The 17,265-nt window shown below is 41.7% G+C and overlaps 1 protein-coding gene across 3 annotated transcripts in view; it reads left to right on the top strand.

Moving 5' to 3' along the window:
• Nucleotides 1–16,682, top strand: part of GALNT17 (polypeptide N-acetylgalactosaminyltransferase 17) — a 1,757,718-nt gene extending 1,741,036 nt beyond the window's left edge. For 2 of the 3 annotated variants that reach the window (XM_078679403.1, XM_078679405.1), the window contains 2 exons: nt 2,495–2,662; nt 13,315–16,682. In XM_078679403.1, coding sequence (XP_078535529.1) covers nt 2,495–2,662; nt 13,315–13,443 — 297 coding nt within the window. In that variant the 3' untranslated portion in view covers nt 13,444–16,682. The remainder of the gene's footprint in view (nt 1–2,494; nt 2,663–13,314) is intronic. The other variant, XM_078679404.1, reaches the window with a different exon arrangement.
• Nucleotides 16,683–17,265: the final 583 nt, after the last annotated feature.

Here is a 17,265-nt window from a genome sequence, read left to right as displayed (position 1 = left end):
ATATTACTCTCAAGAGCAGTCCCTCTTTTAGAGGCTATACTAGATGGTCACTGTTCTTTTTCTACTAACACAGCTGTAACCTCCTTTTCCAGAAAAACATATACTTTAGTGTGTCGCCGTAAATGGGACAGGTGTGGTCAGACATGGGTCCTGTGCACACCCTGGGCCTGATTCACAAAGGGCCTTTACACTTGTGGAGTAGTCATGGCGGGTACTCCATATTACAGTTACTGATTGCAGGACTCCCGCTGCAAGTGCGGCCCCCAACCACGACTGTGGATCCTCCACCATGATTGCGGAGGTCCTTTATGAATCTGGCCCTGTGTCACTGAAACCAAGACGTACCTGGCTGATGAGCCCTGATTACAAATGCCACAGTGGTTAGTGTGCTATTTATCTAACCCATCAAAATCTGATCGTTTCATATTGAAATTCATTGGGGGAAAAGTAGAGGACTTATTCCAAGTTGTTCCCTAACAATGGGAAATACAATGCGGTACCATACGAATGTTTGTGGTTTCCACACCAAATTTTAATTTCACAGTATTTACTACGCCTTTTTCGCGGTTAAATTTTGGCAGGTTTAACCTGCTGATATTCAACATGAAAACTTTGAGGGTGTTGATTTTACTAGGCATGATAATTACTGTATACGATAATCTTTTTGTAGCATGTAATTGCAGTTCCTGCAATAGAAGGAGTTTGAGCCAAGTTTCCAAAGTAAGGAAGAGTTCGAAATTGAGTGCACCCAACTACCTCGCGAGACGTTCAACCTGTAAGTCTTCACAGGAACTTAAACTTCTCTAACAAAGGACTCCTGTTTATAAGTAGGACTATAAACAACATTTTGGTCTTTGGCACTCACAGGTGCAGGGAACAACCCTTTGGAACTCATTGTCTATTGCAGGGAACAACCCTTTGGAACTCATTGTCTATTATCTACAACTGGAGGATGACTATGTCCAGTACAGAATAGATGTGAAGATTCACCTATTTTACACAGTACTTGGTTAATGACACCTCCTTTTCCCAGTGAGCATAGCTGTGTCGGTCAGTCTCCTAAACCTGTCACATCTTCCATTTGTTCTTAAACTTCTACTTTCAAAGACTTTACTATCGTCAAATTCTTACCTTCGAGTGTATCCACGGTAATCCTTTCATTGTGTTCTACCTTCTACATACTGACAGGTTTTGTACTTACAACTAGGGGACGGCATAGTTCGCGAAGTAGCGCTATGCGTTGCTACGCGAAGTGCACTTCGCACTATGCTAGCTACACGTAGCACTACGCGAACTGCGTAGTAGCATGTTCGCACTGTGCAAGATGTCGTTTTCAATGATTGCACAGTGTGGCAAGCATCAGGCACTGTGCAATCATTGAAAACGGCATCTTTCACAGTGCGAGCTGTACTTTTCTGCCGCTCGAGTAGATTTTTACTCGAGCCGCAGCTTTCTCAACGTGAAGTGGTAGTTTCTCATCGCGAGCCGTCGCGAGCATGCGAGACCACTCGCAATGAGAAACCTGACCTCCCCGCGTTGACAATCTCGCTGGGAGGTTTATTTTCCATGCTTGCGATCGGCAACTTGATGTTGCTGATCGCGAACAAGGAAAAAGTCTTGTGAGGATGTCATTTTGCTTGCTCGCGGTCGCCAACTTGACGTTGAGGACCACGAGCAAGCAAAAAATGACCGCTGCACTATGCTACGCTATGCATGTTTGCACTGTGCTACGTGCAGTTTGCGTAGTACGAAGTTGCACAAACTTCGCAAATTACGCAAGTGTAGTGTAGTGCTTTGGCCAGGGCTACTTACAACCTGGTCACCTGCCATACTTCACTGCTACGAGACGTATGGGGCTTATATTTCCTTCTACAATAATGGTATAACCTGACGTTCAACCACAACTGTAACTACATTGACTTCACAAACTGTTAAATGTAACACCTTTGTGAAATCTCATACGCTACCTTCAACAAAATACGATGTCTATTGTTTGAACTTTCCCTAGATTAGAGGGTTTCCCTTGTCCTTTTCAAACTGATTATACATCTACCCATCCCTAACTTTACCCCTAACTAAATATTTACCTTCACACAATCCTTTGCGTATAACCCTTATACTAAACCCAACCCAATACTTAACGCCAATCCTATCTCTAACCATTACCCAGCCTATTATCTAACCTTTCCCTACACCCACACAAAATCAGAGCCTTACTTTGCTCCATCCAATCCCCCCTTACCATAATCATTGCTTGAAGATGTTTCCCTATCTCTAACTGTAATTCAAACTCTTGCCTTTCTTTTTCTTGTACTCTAACTTTTATCCTTTTCATATTTTTTCAAATAGTCTTTCCTTTCACTTTAGATTTCCGAAATTGTAATGTTTTTTCTATTTTGTTGCTTGCCACTTCTTTCGTTGGTCAATTTACTTTCTCACTGTTTACCAAAAAATGATTTATTATCAAATATATGAATGTTTGTTTCTTGTTCAGCTTTCAAGGTACACCAAGGAGGGCTTTCTGCATTTGGGCACTCTTGGATCCACCACTCTCCTACCAGACACACGGTGCCTAGTAGACAACAAAAAGAGCCGGCTTCCTCAACTTCTTGACTGTGAAAAGGTGAAAAGTAGTCTCCACAAGCGCTGGAATTTCACACAGGTTTGTTTCTATCCTCCTAGTATTTGTGCACTTAACCTCCTTTATTATAGAAATAAGTAGTATCAAAATGAAATTAAGTCATCAAAGAATGTGCTTTGGTGTGCCAGGAAACTCGTGGATTACTGGACCTCAACTCTGAGGGTTAAGTCCTTTTACCACTGATAGCTAGGCTTACTGTGGCCACTGATAAGAGAGCACTAGGTACAACCTTTAGTGCTTGAGTCACAGGGCAAAGAAGCGAGCAGTCCAAGGCTTACTCATGGAGGTGGTGTGGGGTTACAGACTTGGGCCTTCAACACAATATCTCTTAATACGGAATGTACAGCCCTGTTCATTTACATATGTAAGAATAAAGTGCATTAATATTGCAATTACATTGATATGCAGATGGAATTTTAAAGGTGTAGGTTTATAGAAGAGAGTGCAAGCAGATTACTTGTCTCTGCCCCATCAGTCAGTCTATTGAAAGTTTACCCTTGTAGGCAATGGTTTTAGAATCAGATCACATGATTTGGAGTAGCCCTGGACTCTTGGGCAATGCTTGCATATTTACCTGTCTGCTGTAGTGAGACTTCAGTTGTGAGGGCCCATTGATGTGATTCTTCATGTACTACAGTCCCACCACTTCCTAGATGCGGGCAGTAAGTTGACAGAGGCTATGGCAGCACTGCACTGGGGATGTGGTTGTAGTATCCCTTGTGGTTCAAGCCCTAATAAAAAACAACCTCCTAAACAAAGGTGAAGAGCCCACCCATAGGTTCATGACAAGTTGGCAAGAGTCTTTAGTGGGAATGGAGTTAATCCTAGGAATTAGCCCTCGGGCCTCTCATGACACAATGCAGCCGTGCATGAATGTTTTTGTGCAAAAAGAGACACCTTCCTGCACAAACACAATCAAAAGAGGTGTTTTCCTCATTTTATGTGTGCTGCAGAATGCAGCACATGTGGAAATATGTAGATATGGACTGGCAGACTGCGCATCCGGATGCTTCAGCGGCATAAATGCACAGCAGGGGCATTGTCCATATGCCCCTTAGACTGTTGAGTTCCCATGCTCTCTTATGGAATCCTATTGTGGCTGTTCCCTTTTTGTGTGTGTTCCTTCTCTCTAAATACAGACTTTTTCATTAAGGGGCTGATGGGGAGTATCTCAGTAGAGCATTCATAACAAGAGTAAAAAGAAACCAGGCAGCCACTAGACGTTTAGGAGCAGCTCCTTTGAAAGAAAAAACATAAGGCACTTACCACAAAGGTTAATCCTGTCCTGCAAAAGTGATGTTGTCTACACTTCTCCAAGCCATCCTTCCAGATTAATGGGAATGCTTTGAGAAATGAATTAGCATGACCTCACATTACGAACCTTTCTGTCTCCTATAGAGAGCACTGTCTCCTCCCAAACTTCATATTCATTTGCTTTACAGATGCCTCAAAAAGGCGAGCAATGCTCACTGCTATTCTGACAGTCTACCTCTAACCTAAATCTTGTGCAGCGGCAAATCCATTTTTTTTTTTTGGCAGAGTTTTATATAGCGCGAACTAGACCCGAACTGAATCGGTTATCAGAGCGCTTTACATAGCACCAGTTACCTTAGATTAGGACACACATTAATTTATGTTAGGCATGGGGAGATTAAGTGATTTGCCCAGAATCACAGGAAGTTTGGCGTCGTTACCGAGACTCGAACCCAGTTCCTCCAGGTCCGAGGTCGAGCGCCCTAGCCGAATCCAAAATGAATTCTGATGGCAGATACCCACACAGTCCACACACTCCAATGGCTCACACTACCATACCCCTATTATCATACTTGTTCTGGCAAAAATTTCCATTCTAGGTCTTCACAACCATTCCCTAGGCCTGCAATGCAGGGGACGTTCCCATCCCCAAAAGTGAGCTTAGAAAGAGTGAGGTGCATTAATAATGTGCACAATGCTTAAGTTAAAAAGAGATACTAATTGATAGCAGCCCGGTAAATGGTCAAAAATGCTTAAATGTGTTGGCTCCGAAAAGCTGCAAGGCTGAGTGCGAAAACCTGGTTGTCATTGTTGCTGTCGCCAACAAGTGATATGCGATGCGCTGGCCTGAGTCTGGGAGGCATTGTTCAGTGTTGGTTGTAATGCGAGCTTCGAAGTCGATGCTAGGTTCTTGTGGTGGGAGCATCCTCAGAGCAGAGGCAATGCATCAGTTCTTCTGTATCAACACCTTTAGGCCCACTTCCAAGGGTCCAAGACTGGGGTGGCACCATTTGGTATGGTAGGACTCACAGATGGCAGAGTAAGGGGGCTGGGTACAAGGTGGTTGGAGCCTTCTGTCTCTGAGGAACTAATCAGATCAGATCAGATCAGAACAAGGCCGGAGGACCCAATACCAAGGGGTAAATAGGTAAATGAATGTGGTAAGGGGCATGCAGTCCCTCCTATTCGCATGCCGTAGATTGGGCCCAGGGACCCCATTAAAGCTGTGCCCGGAGACCTCATCCCCAAGGACTCAGAGGATTCCTGCCCGGGTGAGTGTGGGTATATTCCAAAGCAAAAAATGTAGGAGTGCTTATAGACCAGAGACTAAATTTTGAAGCAAAACTCTAGAGGCTGAAGATGATTCTACCTCTTATCCCAATAGACAGCAAAAACAGTGATTACCTCTCTAGTCATGACTAAATTGGATTACTGCAATGGGCTCTATCTCAGAATGCCCGTGAAGCAGACTCATAGATTGCAGATGATCCAGAATGCAGTGGCTAGGCTTCTGCTGGGGATCCCTAAGTTTCAATCTGTAGGTAAGCATCTTAGGAGACTGCATTGGCTTCCAGTCAAGGGTCGCATCAAGTTCAAAGCCTTATGTGTCGCATATAAGGCACTCCACAAAACCGGCCCTCAGTTTTTGAGGCAGTCATTAAACTGGTACTCCTCAAACAGATGTCTGAGGTCCAAAGGGGAAAAATTGATGCTGTCTCAGAGATTCTGCAAGGCTAACATGGGCGGTAGAAGCTTTACTGTTGGAGGCACGAAACTTTGGAAGGCCCTCCCCTTTTCCATCAGAAATCTTCCATCTCTTCCATCCTTTTGTAAGGCCTTAAAGACTTGGCTATTTAATGAATAGTTCACCTGCCTGCTTTCTGGACTGTTAGCACCAAGACACGGTTTTGTATTCGTACGCTGTATAAATCTTAATAACAAAACATATCCTGCTTGCCCTCTCCCAGGCCCTCTCCCAGGCAGTAAACACATCTTTCCGGGCGGTAGCAGAGAACAATAAAAAGTAATGGGGCTGGTTAATACCCAAACGACAGGGGTGTTGGCGGTGCCCCACCCACTTGAAGAAAAAATAGCTTGATTCTGCTAGCAGACGATATGGGTGCTAGTGCAGCGCCGGCCGGGGCAATGATTTTTAATGTGTGTGCGTGCCACGGGTGGCCCACTAAAAAAAAGTCACCTCGCACCAGTACCAATATAGTTTCTGGCGGGGAGCTGGCAGGGGCCTTCGGCCCATCATTACAAAAAAGGTGTCTGTACCTCAGGAGAGTTACTGTCTTTCTGTTGAGGCCGGCAATAAAGAGGATATGCTGGCAGGAGGCAGGGCCGATATGCTCCATGCCGGGTGTAGCCAACCTTTCATTTTCATGTTAATTTAAGGGAGACACGACTCATTAGTTAGCATTGACGCTAAAAAGAAGACAAAGAGAAATTAGCTCTCTATGGTACTTCAAACTGACTTCTTTGAAATAGACTTCTTTAAAAACACCTCATTTTGGAAAGGAGTTATTTAAAAAATGTATAGAGTTGAGAGCAAAAGAGAAAAAAGGTTAGTTGGGAATTAAATGATCTCATGTATAATGTCTATAATTTGTCTAGGTGTTTTTTCAAAATGGGTATATATCAATTCACAGCAAAACACTTATCTGGTGGGTATATGCATGCTACTCTAGTGACATTTTCATTGCAATAGGAATTTTTTTGTTTTATTAACATACTTTTCATAATAATAAATGTTTATGAAGCAATAAAATACAACACTAATTCTCACATTTCTATGGAATAGTATGGTATGGATGACTAGTGAAATTAATTGTTGTAAGGTGAGTCATTTTGAGATCAGGCAGCCATTATGAAGTGAACAGCTCTATTTATGCTGGCTGCATCTGCTAAACATATTTAGATTTAAGAAAAATCCAAACATGTCTTAGCCACCTTTCTAATAGCACCCTACAATTTTTGTTGGACTTGCTGAGATCAACAGCTGTCTGCCAGTGTTTCATCGCTATCGGACATTATCCCCCTATAGACAACCTTCAATGTAGATGAATCGCCATCCGCCTCCCAGAATGCTGTTAGACTCCCCCTAGATGAGGCATGACAGAGTAATCTCACTTGAAACCAGCCTCCTCCCTCTTCTTATCTCCTGCTGCTCTAAGTGGGTTTTTCTTAGAGGTCGTGCAGATGCCTTTATCCCCAGGGCTACAGTTATCTTCTTCACTTGCCTCACTTGATGTGCCTGTGTCTGTGTCACTCACTTTTGAACTCAGGGCCTCATTTATGAAAAGTGGTGCATCGCTTGGGGGAAAACAGCGATGCAGCACTTTTCATTGCACCTTCGTTGCGACACCATGTATGCGCCGTATTTACACTTAGGGGCTCCATGTCGCAAGGATTGACAGATAAGTCAGGATACCCGGCGTATCCGGTGATGCAGTAATGACGCATTTTAGAAGTGTATCGGTAAACTGACGCAACTCCAGCAATGGTGCGATTACACATGGGTGAGTCCCATGTTAAAGGCCCTGCGTCTCTCCTTTTGCCTTCTTGAAGATTTACCATCTCGATCTCCCGTCTCAAGCCCCACCTTCCCTCAAATATTTTACAAAGCACTCACTGTTGATGATCCATTTTGGGAATGGGAGGAGGTACCTACAACAGCAGTTTAAGTAGACCGGGTACTCACATTGTCTGATGTACCCTCTGAGAGTTCTAGCTCTTGTATCATAGGGAAATTCTGTGGAGAAAGTCCAGTTGTGACCGCCATTTACCTGTCCAGTTCTACAGCTCTGTTCTCTCTTTGAGGGAGCATAAGTTTAAATGCACCCTCCGGGGATTTCTCCTCAAGACTCTCTGCCACAGTATCTCCTGTTGTTAGAAGTGCTTAATTTGTGCCGGTGCTTTCCGGTGCTTAGCACCGCCACTTAGTACTTAGGGCCGGGTCTACACAGATTTCAATTTGTGTGTAAAATATTTACATTTGGAGCCGCGGCAGCCTGCCTTCAACTTTCCGGTTGAGGTCCCTGCCTCAAGCTTAAGAAACAGCAATATTAGTAGCGTTGGTGCTGAATCAATGACAGGATTAACCCGGCCCCCGTCTGTTCCTCCTTGGTGCTGAATTGTCAGTTTCCCTTCAACCAATCCAGATTACAACAGTGTTTCCACTTTTTGCCCGCCATACCGTACTGCGCAGCTGCAGCAGCGCTAGTTAGTCGAATTGGTTGAGTCATCTCAAAAAGCAAGCAGCGTCTGTCCCGATGACTGAGCAGCAGCAGGCCTCTCATTAAATCCAAAAGGCAAAGTAAGTAATTATTTCATTTTAGCATGCGCTAGTAGTACTGTAGTGTGAGTGAAGTGAAGCAACTATGTTGTTTTATTGGCTGAGGTATGTAGTAAACTACTTCTCTGTAGTGATTTACTGATTAGAATGTTCATGACATCATGGAATGCCTGGGTGACTCTCTGGCTCATAGTGTCAGTTGATCAACTCAGGCTGAGCTGCTTAGAGCTATCTCCTGGTGGGGTTTTATCTATATTTCCTGTCTTCTTCTATCATCTAACCTAGGAGGAATCTACAATAAAGAATTTACTTACTTACACAGCTGGACTGTGCATCTTTCATTTACCACAAGGTACATGCCTGGAACAGTGCATCTCTCATTTACTGTGCAATGTCTTTATGTAAATGACCTCACCTGTCATACAATCCCGATTGCGTCATAATATGATTTGAGTGGACAGAGCAGGAGACTGCATCCCAGCTCTGTTCCGAAGAGAAACAAGGTGTGCGCCCAAGGAGATGTGTATACTGCAGTGATAGGAACCAGACCAAACCCACAGTCACCATCTCAACAGACTGGCAGTCACTGGCATACCTCCCTATCAATGCAAGAGCAGTCACACATACACCATCGATCTGTGATGCGACCGCTACAAATATCTCTTGGCTCAAGAAACACTACAAAAAATCAACAGCGAATACAATTAATTGCCATTGTGGGATTCACAACGTTCCAGATTCATAGTACGAATAAAAAGTTTTTAGTGCCTTCCTGGGCTGTGAAAGGTTAAACTTTTGCTTCGTATCCTCTGGTAATGAGCCTCATATTCAAGGGCCTGTAACTGAAAATCGTCCATTTCCCTTGTTCCAGTGCAAGACTTGGAAATTCCTAGAGCATCTGACTTACATCATGGTCTGCCCTGGATTATATCTATATTTTATATACATGTAAAAACACTGTACTAGCTACAACCAACTTCACATCCCAACACAAAAGTACACTGTTTCAGTATCCTACACTCACTACGAAACACACAAACACACCATCAAATTATATTATCACAGTACCACACCCCCCACACAATCTCAGTCACACCCTAACATTCACAATGTCGTTTTCAATGATTGCACAGTGCGGACAAGCATCCGGCACTGTGCAATCATTGAAAACTGCATCTTGCACAGTGCGAGCTGTACTTCTCTGCCGCTTGAGTAGATTTTTACTCGAGCTGCAGCTTTCTCAACACGGACTGGTAGTTTCTCATCGCGTGCGGTCACGAGCATGCGCGACCACTCGCAATGAGAAACCTGACCTCCCCGCGTTGAGAATCTGGCGGGGAGGTTTATTTTCCATGCTTGCGATCGGCAACTTGATGTTGCTGATCGCGAACAAGGAAAAAGTCTCGCGAGGATGTCATTTTGCTTGCTTGCGGTTGCCAACTTGCCTTTGAGGACCGCGAGCAAGCAAAAAATGACCGCTGCACTACGCTACACTACGTATGTTTGCACTGTGCTACGTGCAGTTCGCGTAGTGCAAAGTTGCGCAAACTTTGCAAACTACGCGAGCGTAGTGTAGTGCTTTGCCCAGGGTTACTTACAACCTGGTCACCTGCCATACTTCACTGCTTTGAGGCTGTTCTTGTCATTGGTTGTTATTTCCACCCATTCAAGAGCCTCTCAGCCTCTGACTGCCTCACAGTCAGAGGCTGTGGGGGTTAAGTGCACTTGGACCATCAATTGTGAACATTTACCCCTTGCCGTCCGGATATTGTCAAGGAAATACCCAGGTTGTCTATTTTGTTATAGAAATAGCATGTTCCAGCCAGGGCGAGTACACAGCAGTTGTAAGCTGTGAAATAAATACTTAATTGTCCTAAGGTGTGGTATTGATCCAGCTGATCCTCTCAATGACCCTGAGTAACTCGAATAACATCAGATGTATTCATATGGACGCCAGTGATCATATTGCTGCCTCATGGGGACCTCAATACTTTATTGGCACTCACAATTTTCATCCGAGCTACTGTGTCTGACTCTTAATCAGAAGACGGATACCGAGGTCTTGTGCACCAAATAGAAACTTATGGCCAGTTAGCGCAGAAGATGCAAGTTTTGTCCACTTCAAAGTAGAAAGGAAAGTGTTAGTTGCCTGACTTACCTGTGGCTATGGGTCAACCAAAGCTAGGCTTCTAGTTGATTAAGGTAGCTTGTCAGAACCAGGCAAGAGGCGAGAAACTCAGGCCACCAGGATTTTAAAATGTATTAACAGGGATTAACACAAAACTGGAATCCGCCTCTTTGGTGCCATCCAGCCCACAGGAGATTAGCAGCTCTTCTGTTAGGGAATGGGAGCATGCCGTCCGTCCTTTTCTCATTGGAGTTTAATCGTCTTTCATCTAGAGAATTCTGTCCAATGCAGATCAGACCAGTGTCCCCACTTTTCACCCACCCCAGCGTACTGCACAGCTGCAGCACTGAAAGTCTGTCGCATTGACTCAAGAAGCAAGCAGCGTGTGTCACGTTGACTCCCACAGCAACAGGCCTCTGATTAAAACCAAAAGGCATAGTAAGTAATGACTTCATTTTAACAAGCGTTAGTACTGTAGTGCGAAACAAGTATGTTGTTTAATGGTTGAGGTACATGCCTGGAAAAGTGCACTTCCTATTTGTTGCCTACTTTTGTTTTTATGTAAATGACCTGCCGTACAATTCTCATTGCTGGGCTACATGAGTAATATTAATGTATCTCCGACAAATTGATTAAGTGGGTGGGGCCCGTGGAAGAAGTGGGTGGATCCGGGGAAGTAGGTGTGGCCTCCTACAAAAATCTGAGCACCTGGACTTAATATTTTACAAATTAGGAACTGGTTGTTAGCCTGGGCTTCTTCTTAAAAATCATTGCCCCGGGTCCGCCCTGGCCCACAATACCTTCCTTACACTTTCCTCTTTCCTCCCTAAAGGACCCTGTTGTAAGACTTTGTGCATTGGGTTGCCCCACCCCCTACCAAACTAAAGTTCAGAACTTGAATAGAACGAGTTGATCTCAATCTAGCACTAGGAGTACAGAATGGCAAAGTCTCTCAAAGTTTGCAGTCTAAGGATGAACTCTTTATTGTAAAATGAAGTGCCCTTATTTCACTTCTGAGCAATTTTTCAGCCCATATCATATTATTTGCATTTATGTTATTAATAAAGGCTTAACATTTGACACAAAAACTGAAAATAAAAGAGGAATTATTTCAGTAGGATCACATTAATAAGAGCAATTTACTGTATTTATAACAAAGAGGAATATCCTACATACCTATAATTCATCAGTGCAATCATAATACTAATGAGATGCATCTGAAAGGAAAAGACAGCCCGGCTCTCAAACAATACTCTTGCAAGGTTAAGTCGTTAACAATAATTTCAACCTCTTCATATATATCTTCCGGATTGTCACATAGAGAAATTACATTGCTGAGTTGAGGGGGTTGCTGATCCCTCAAGAGTTGGAACCTGGAAGCCAGGCAAAGACTGTTGCCAGCTGTCAGAGAAAGTGGTTTACCAAAGCAGAGGGTGCCTGAAAAATGGGAAAAGATCTGTGGGGCATATTACCAAGCAATAGCGATAATTATCGCTATTGCTTGGTTAGAGAGAAAATTTTACCGCTAAGCTGCGGCGATTTTTACAGCAGATAAACCTTGGTATTACCAAGGTTTATCGCAAATGCGATAAAAAACGGCCGCAATGCATGAATATCGCTGAAAAGTCAGCGATATTCATGCATTACTGAGCTAATGCTCTTAGCCATGTTATCCACCTCCCATTGGATAACTTGACTAAGAACTGCTCAGGGGCAGGTGTTAGCTTTTGGAGATATTCGCGCTTAGCGCGAATATCTCCAAAAGTTGGTAATAGGAGATAGCGATGTTAGCGACTGTTTCCAGTCGCTAACATCTTGGCACGCCCACTTTGCATGTCATTAGTGATAAATATCACTGACATGCAAAGTGAGGCCCAAGATGGTCGCTATCTCCTACTAGCTGTCGCTAACTGGTGTTAGCGACAGCTAGGTAATAGGGAGATAATTGTATCTCCGCTTTCTTGGCTTTTAAAGCCAAAAAAGCGGAGATAAACCCCCTTGATAATATGCCCCTGTATCCCTTGGGAAAAATACAGAATTTAAGTGAATGTAGCCGGAGGATTGTTAAAATAGGTGCAGTCAGAGCTCTGCGTCAGTGGGATCAGAAACAATAAGGGGCTTATTTACAAGCACCTTGCGCCACAAGTACGACACTTTTAACATTTTAAAAGTGGCGCACCGGTGGCACAAAGGACTTGTAAATAAGCCCCTAAGTCCTGCTTTGCTTACGACTGTATTGCTCCCATAGCGATTGTTGCCCTACTATACCCTGTATGTATACCGTATATGATGGTGTATTGAGAATTTGTTTGATAAACATAATTTAAAAATAAAAAGTCTACAACCAGTCTTCAATAGAAAGTGAACTGATTTGCAATTCCATTTCGTTCAGATTATTTTTTTGGCTACATATAAAGCTATACTGCATTTCCTCAAATGATTAGAAAAACGGGGAAAAGTTTAAAATAGCTAACAGTGTTACATTTGGCTATTTCTCAAAGACTCTAATACAATCCACACATCAGTTTCTGTCAATTTATATTAAATTTTGTAGTACCAAAATTACATCACTCGACCGTTTTCCACTATCAACTGCTCTCTAACAATGTTCCCTTCCATTAGTTCAGGAAAAGGCTACTGTCACCCTAAAAGCACTTTGGAAAACATGTAAAGTAAATGTCAGATAGCGGGTCACTTTTCATAGGTGGTAGATTTCTCAGATGTATGGGCAACATCATTATTTGCAATAGAACAGGGTCCATTTCTGGTTTGCTATCACTCTGCAGAACTCTTTATTTGAATACACAATGCATACATTTTATGGACCTCATGTAGAATGTTACAGTCAAAAGGCATCACCCAAAACACATTCAGAGGAACAACTTCTAAAACTTTTGAGATCATAATATAACTATGTCACTGATAAAGTAAAAGTAAATAAAATAAAGCTGGTTATAATTCTAATGCTGTTCTCCTACTGCTTTTGTTTTATAGAATGGATCCTTGATAAATAAAGGGACTGGACGATGCTTGGAGGTGGAAAATAGAGGAAACTCCGGCATTGATCTTGTGTTGCGTAGCTGTACTGGTCAAAGGTGGACAATTAAAAATTTTATTAAGTGAAAAATAGTAGGACTAAAGAGCTGGAAGACATTTTACTGTCAATCAATGGGATTTTTCTTTCCTGTCGCTTGGTTTAATGAAGAGGGTTCTCAAGAGGAGGGAGAAGGAAACGGCTAAATGAACATTAGTTTCTTCATGGTTCTACAGCAGTCCTTCTAATCCTTAGACAATGTTGGATTAAACAGCTGCCAAATATACTTCCTGACATCTTGCAATCATGACAAAAGCATCAACAAGATGTTTATGAAGATCCGAATAAATCCATGAGCTGTGTGGACACTTGGCTGAAGTAGGAAAAATGTTGGCATGACTTGAAGCCTGTAGGAGGCAGTTTTGTTTGCACTGCATTAACTCTGACCACCTTTCCTGATTCACTGATTCCATTCTTCCTCATGCCTAGCATCCTTCCCTCTTGCTCATGTGGACACCATGTCAGAGGCAGGACAGCTAAGAACTCACAACTGTGTTTAATCCTTCAGTAAGAATAAAATTAATTGATCAATGGTGGGGTACTAATGAAAGCTCATGACTATGCTATGAGGTGGTCTATCTACTGTATCTTGGTCAGCAACAAAGTTAACATTGAATGTCCAAAGGATTTCAGTAATCTGGATTATTCTAGGATACCTTCTACAATTCCTTTGTCACGTATCCAAAAACAAGCATTATCAAATTACAGCAATGCATTTAGTTTGTATCTACAACATTTGAAGCTGCTCAGTCATTATGTCTGCATTGTGTATATCAATAGAAAATGTTTTTTTTTAGCTTATTTCACATGAATGGGTAAGAGTTTGTGCCCCACATGTTTACAATTGATCCAGAGAGCAGTGCAAGAGTTTTACAGTGTCTATTGGTTCTTGGGTAAAATGAGAGACTTATTTTAGATGATAATAGGTGTTCTGTTTATGTTGTATGACGTGTATATAAGAGAACCACAACAAGCGAACACCTGTTTCAGGTGCTCATTAGTGTGTCTCATACTTTGTAAGTTGTGAAAGTTGTGAATATCTTCAATTTGATTAGAAAGAACAACACAAAGGGGCTGTGGCAGCCCAAACTGCACATATAGAGTGTCTACTTTACAATCAGAGGTAAATGTCAAAGTATGCATTAATTTATTTTAAAAATATTAGAAGTATTTTATTTATTTATATAAAAAGTAGTTGGGATCAGACTACCTCTTGCTTAGCAGAACAGCTAAAAGCTCTTTCTTACATAAGAATATATCAGACACATACTAACAAGGTGAGACATTTGCAGTGTAACACTACACCCTCATTATACTGCAGATACAAAGTTGGTGCTGTAATTGTACACCTAATGCTTGCCATACCATTGGATATGGTAAGTAGTAGATGCACAGTAAACACATCTTTCTAATTTTTTGAATAAACGATGGAGGGGTTAATATGCCAAACCTCATACGTTTTCCTCTGTTTCACAGTGCACAAACTCGAAATATGAGCCATATGCATGCAGCATTTACAGTATGTAATAAATGGAGAATATCATATAGGCCAACACGAGACCGGACAAGTTTTTACACAACTTGGACGCCCTGTTCAGAGATCAAGATGAGTTTTTGCCCAAATTAAGATTAGCTCCTTGCTAGGATGCGGACCATAGTCGTCAGGCAAGAGAACCAAGTATCCATTACCATGCACATCAATATGGGGTGAAACAGAATAACATTTAAACATTTTTAATGGTGTAATAATAAGAAATGTATGCTCAAATCAACATTTGGAAATTGCAGTGCTTCAGCACAATTAGGATTTATGCTTTGAATTAGGTTGTATATTTTGTGTTACAGTAGACTAAATGGTGAATGGCAAAATCGGATATTGTGTGCTTCATTTTCAAAATCTCTCACATTTGACTACAAACATAATTGATGCAGCCTTTCCATCTCTATATGAGGGATGGACTATAATTACCTGTTAAGAGTTCAACAAGGCTTCGATAGTGCAAATGATCTGAAACTCAATGAGTAGTACCGAGTAAATTAATGGTCATTTAATGAGAACTTTTTGTCACTCAGATTGTAAGTATAAATGCTCTAAAATCTCTTATATAAGAAATAAAGTAGCTTGCTGTTCTCCTGCCACAGCATTGATATCTAGTTGAAATGTTGCACCAGATTTTGGGATATGAATAAGGCTCTTAACAGATGGGAAGAGCTCCCGAAATCCTAAAATATCATCAATCTTCTACTCATGCTGTGAATAATTTTGAAAGCTTAGTTGCATTAAAGAGGTTACTGTGGTTTCGAAATCAAATGTAGTGAATTGAATTGATTTGAATCTTTATTATTAGTTGGAATGAAAGCAGAGATGTTAGAAATGCTAGAGTGTGCTTCATATTAATAGTTCTTTAATACAAAAGGGATTTCCTTTTCAATGCAAGTGGCTGCAGCATAACCATTTAATATAGGCATTGACATTACTACAGAACAGTACCAGGTGCACTAAAAACATTTGGAAATGCCATGAGGAAATATTTCTTACATACATTGGAGTTGTATTATCTGTTTACTTCCAATATTGGTAGATGTGGCTAACCCAACAGACCTTTGTCATGCCACTGATACTTCTACATCTCTCCACCAGTGTTCAAGAGTAGACTATAATATTTTTGTAGAAATCAATATAGGGAAGTAAATTAAGATGGGTGAAAAGATAAGTGGATTTCAACCCCTTTTGGGTACCTGTAGATATTAGAAAATGGCTTGCCAGAATTTGTGAGCAATTCAAATACATTTGAAAGTTATCACATATTTTAAATTTATTTTATTCTGTTTTCTTACAATCTGACCAGACTACAAGAAGTGTAAGAGGGCATCCCCGGTTTGTATACTGAAGGAGGTGGCATATATACAAATTTACTGTGCTATTTAGGAAGAGCATGATGACATGTCTAGATAAACTAAAGTTCCAAATTATTTGTAGAAAGAGTAGAGCAAGAAAAGGAGAGGTCACGCCACCCTGGACTAACTAAGAAAAGTAAAGAAAGTTACTGAGGAGATAATGGGCATTTTCACGCAATTGTGATTATATATAACTACAAGTGTGATATTGGGTCTCTGAACAGGGGCAGGGTCAAGGGACAAATGTGTGCATGGTCTGCCACTGGTAGTTGCAATATCTTTTTTAGTCAGTCAATAAATGGTCTTCAATTGAGGTATTTAATTTAGGAAGTACAACATCAAATGTGTGACTGTATAAGAGACTTACTGGTAGATTCATCAAAGACCCGTTTTGCGAGTCTTTAATAGCGATTCATAAGAAATCGCTATTAAGGACTTGCAAAACGGGATTCATGTAGGAATTGCAATAAATATTGTGATTCCTACATGTTCCTTATTTGCGATTAGCAAATTGCTAATCGCAAATAAGGATGCGATTTCAAGGGTGCCAGGGGTGTCCAAAGGACACCCTGTAACACCCCTGAAATGCAACATTACACAGGTGTTGCGCACATGTGTGTGTAACATGCAACAGAGAATAATGCACTAAAGTGCTTTTTTCTATTTTTTTCGCTATTTACCACGAATTCTGACTTCGTGGTAAATAGCTGCCAAATATTGCGAATTCGCAATTTTTAAATGTTTCATGAATGGCATTTAAGGAATCTCTAATAGAGATTCCTTAAATGCTAATCCTCGCAAATTTGCGAATTCTTTATTAGCGATTTTTGTATTTGGGATGATGAATCCCAAATGCAAAAATTGCACTTTGAAAGGGCCAGATTCTCAGAATCTGGCCCTTTTGCGAGCGCATTTTGCTTGATGAATCTGGCTGTTAGGCCCCATAGGTACGT

This window comes from Lissotriton helveticus, chromosome 3_1 (assembly GCF_964261635.1).
Source record: "Lissotriton helveticus chromosome 3_1, aLisHel1.1, whole genome shotgun sequence".
In the NCBI taxonomy this organism is placed as follows: Eukaryota; Metazoa; Chordata; class Amphibia; order Caudata; family Salamandridae; genus Lissotriton; species Lissotriton helveticus.
This window is presented reverse-complemented; position numbering and strand designations above follow the sequence as displayed.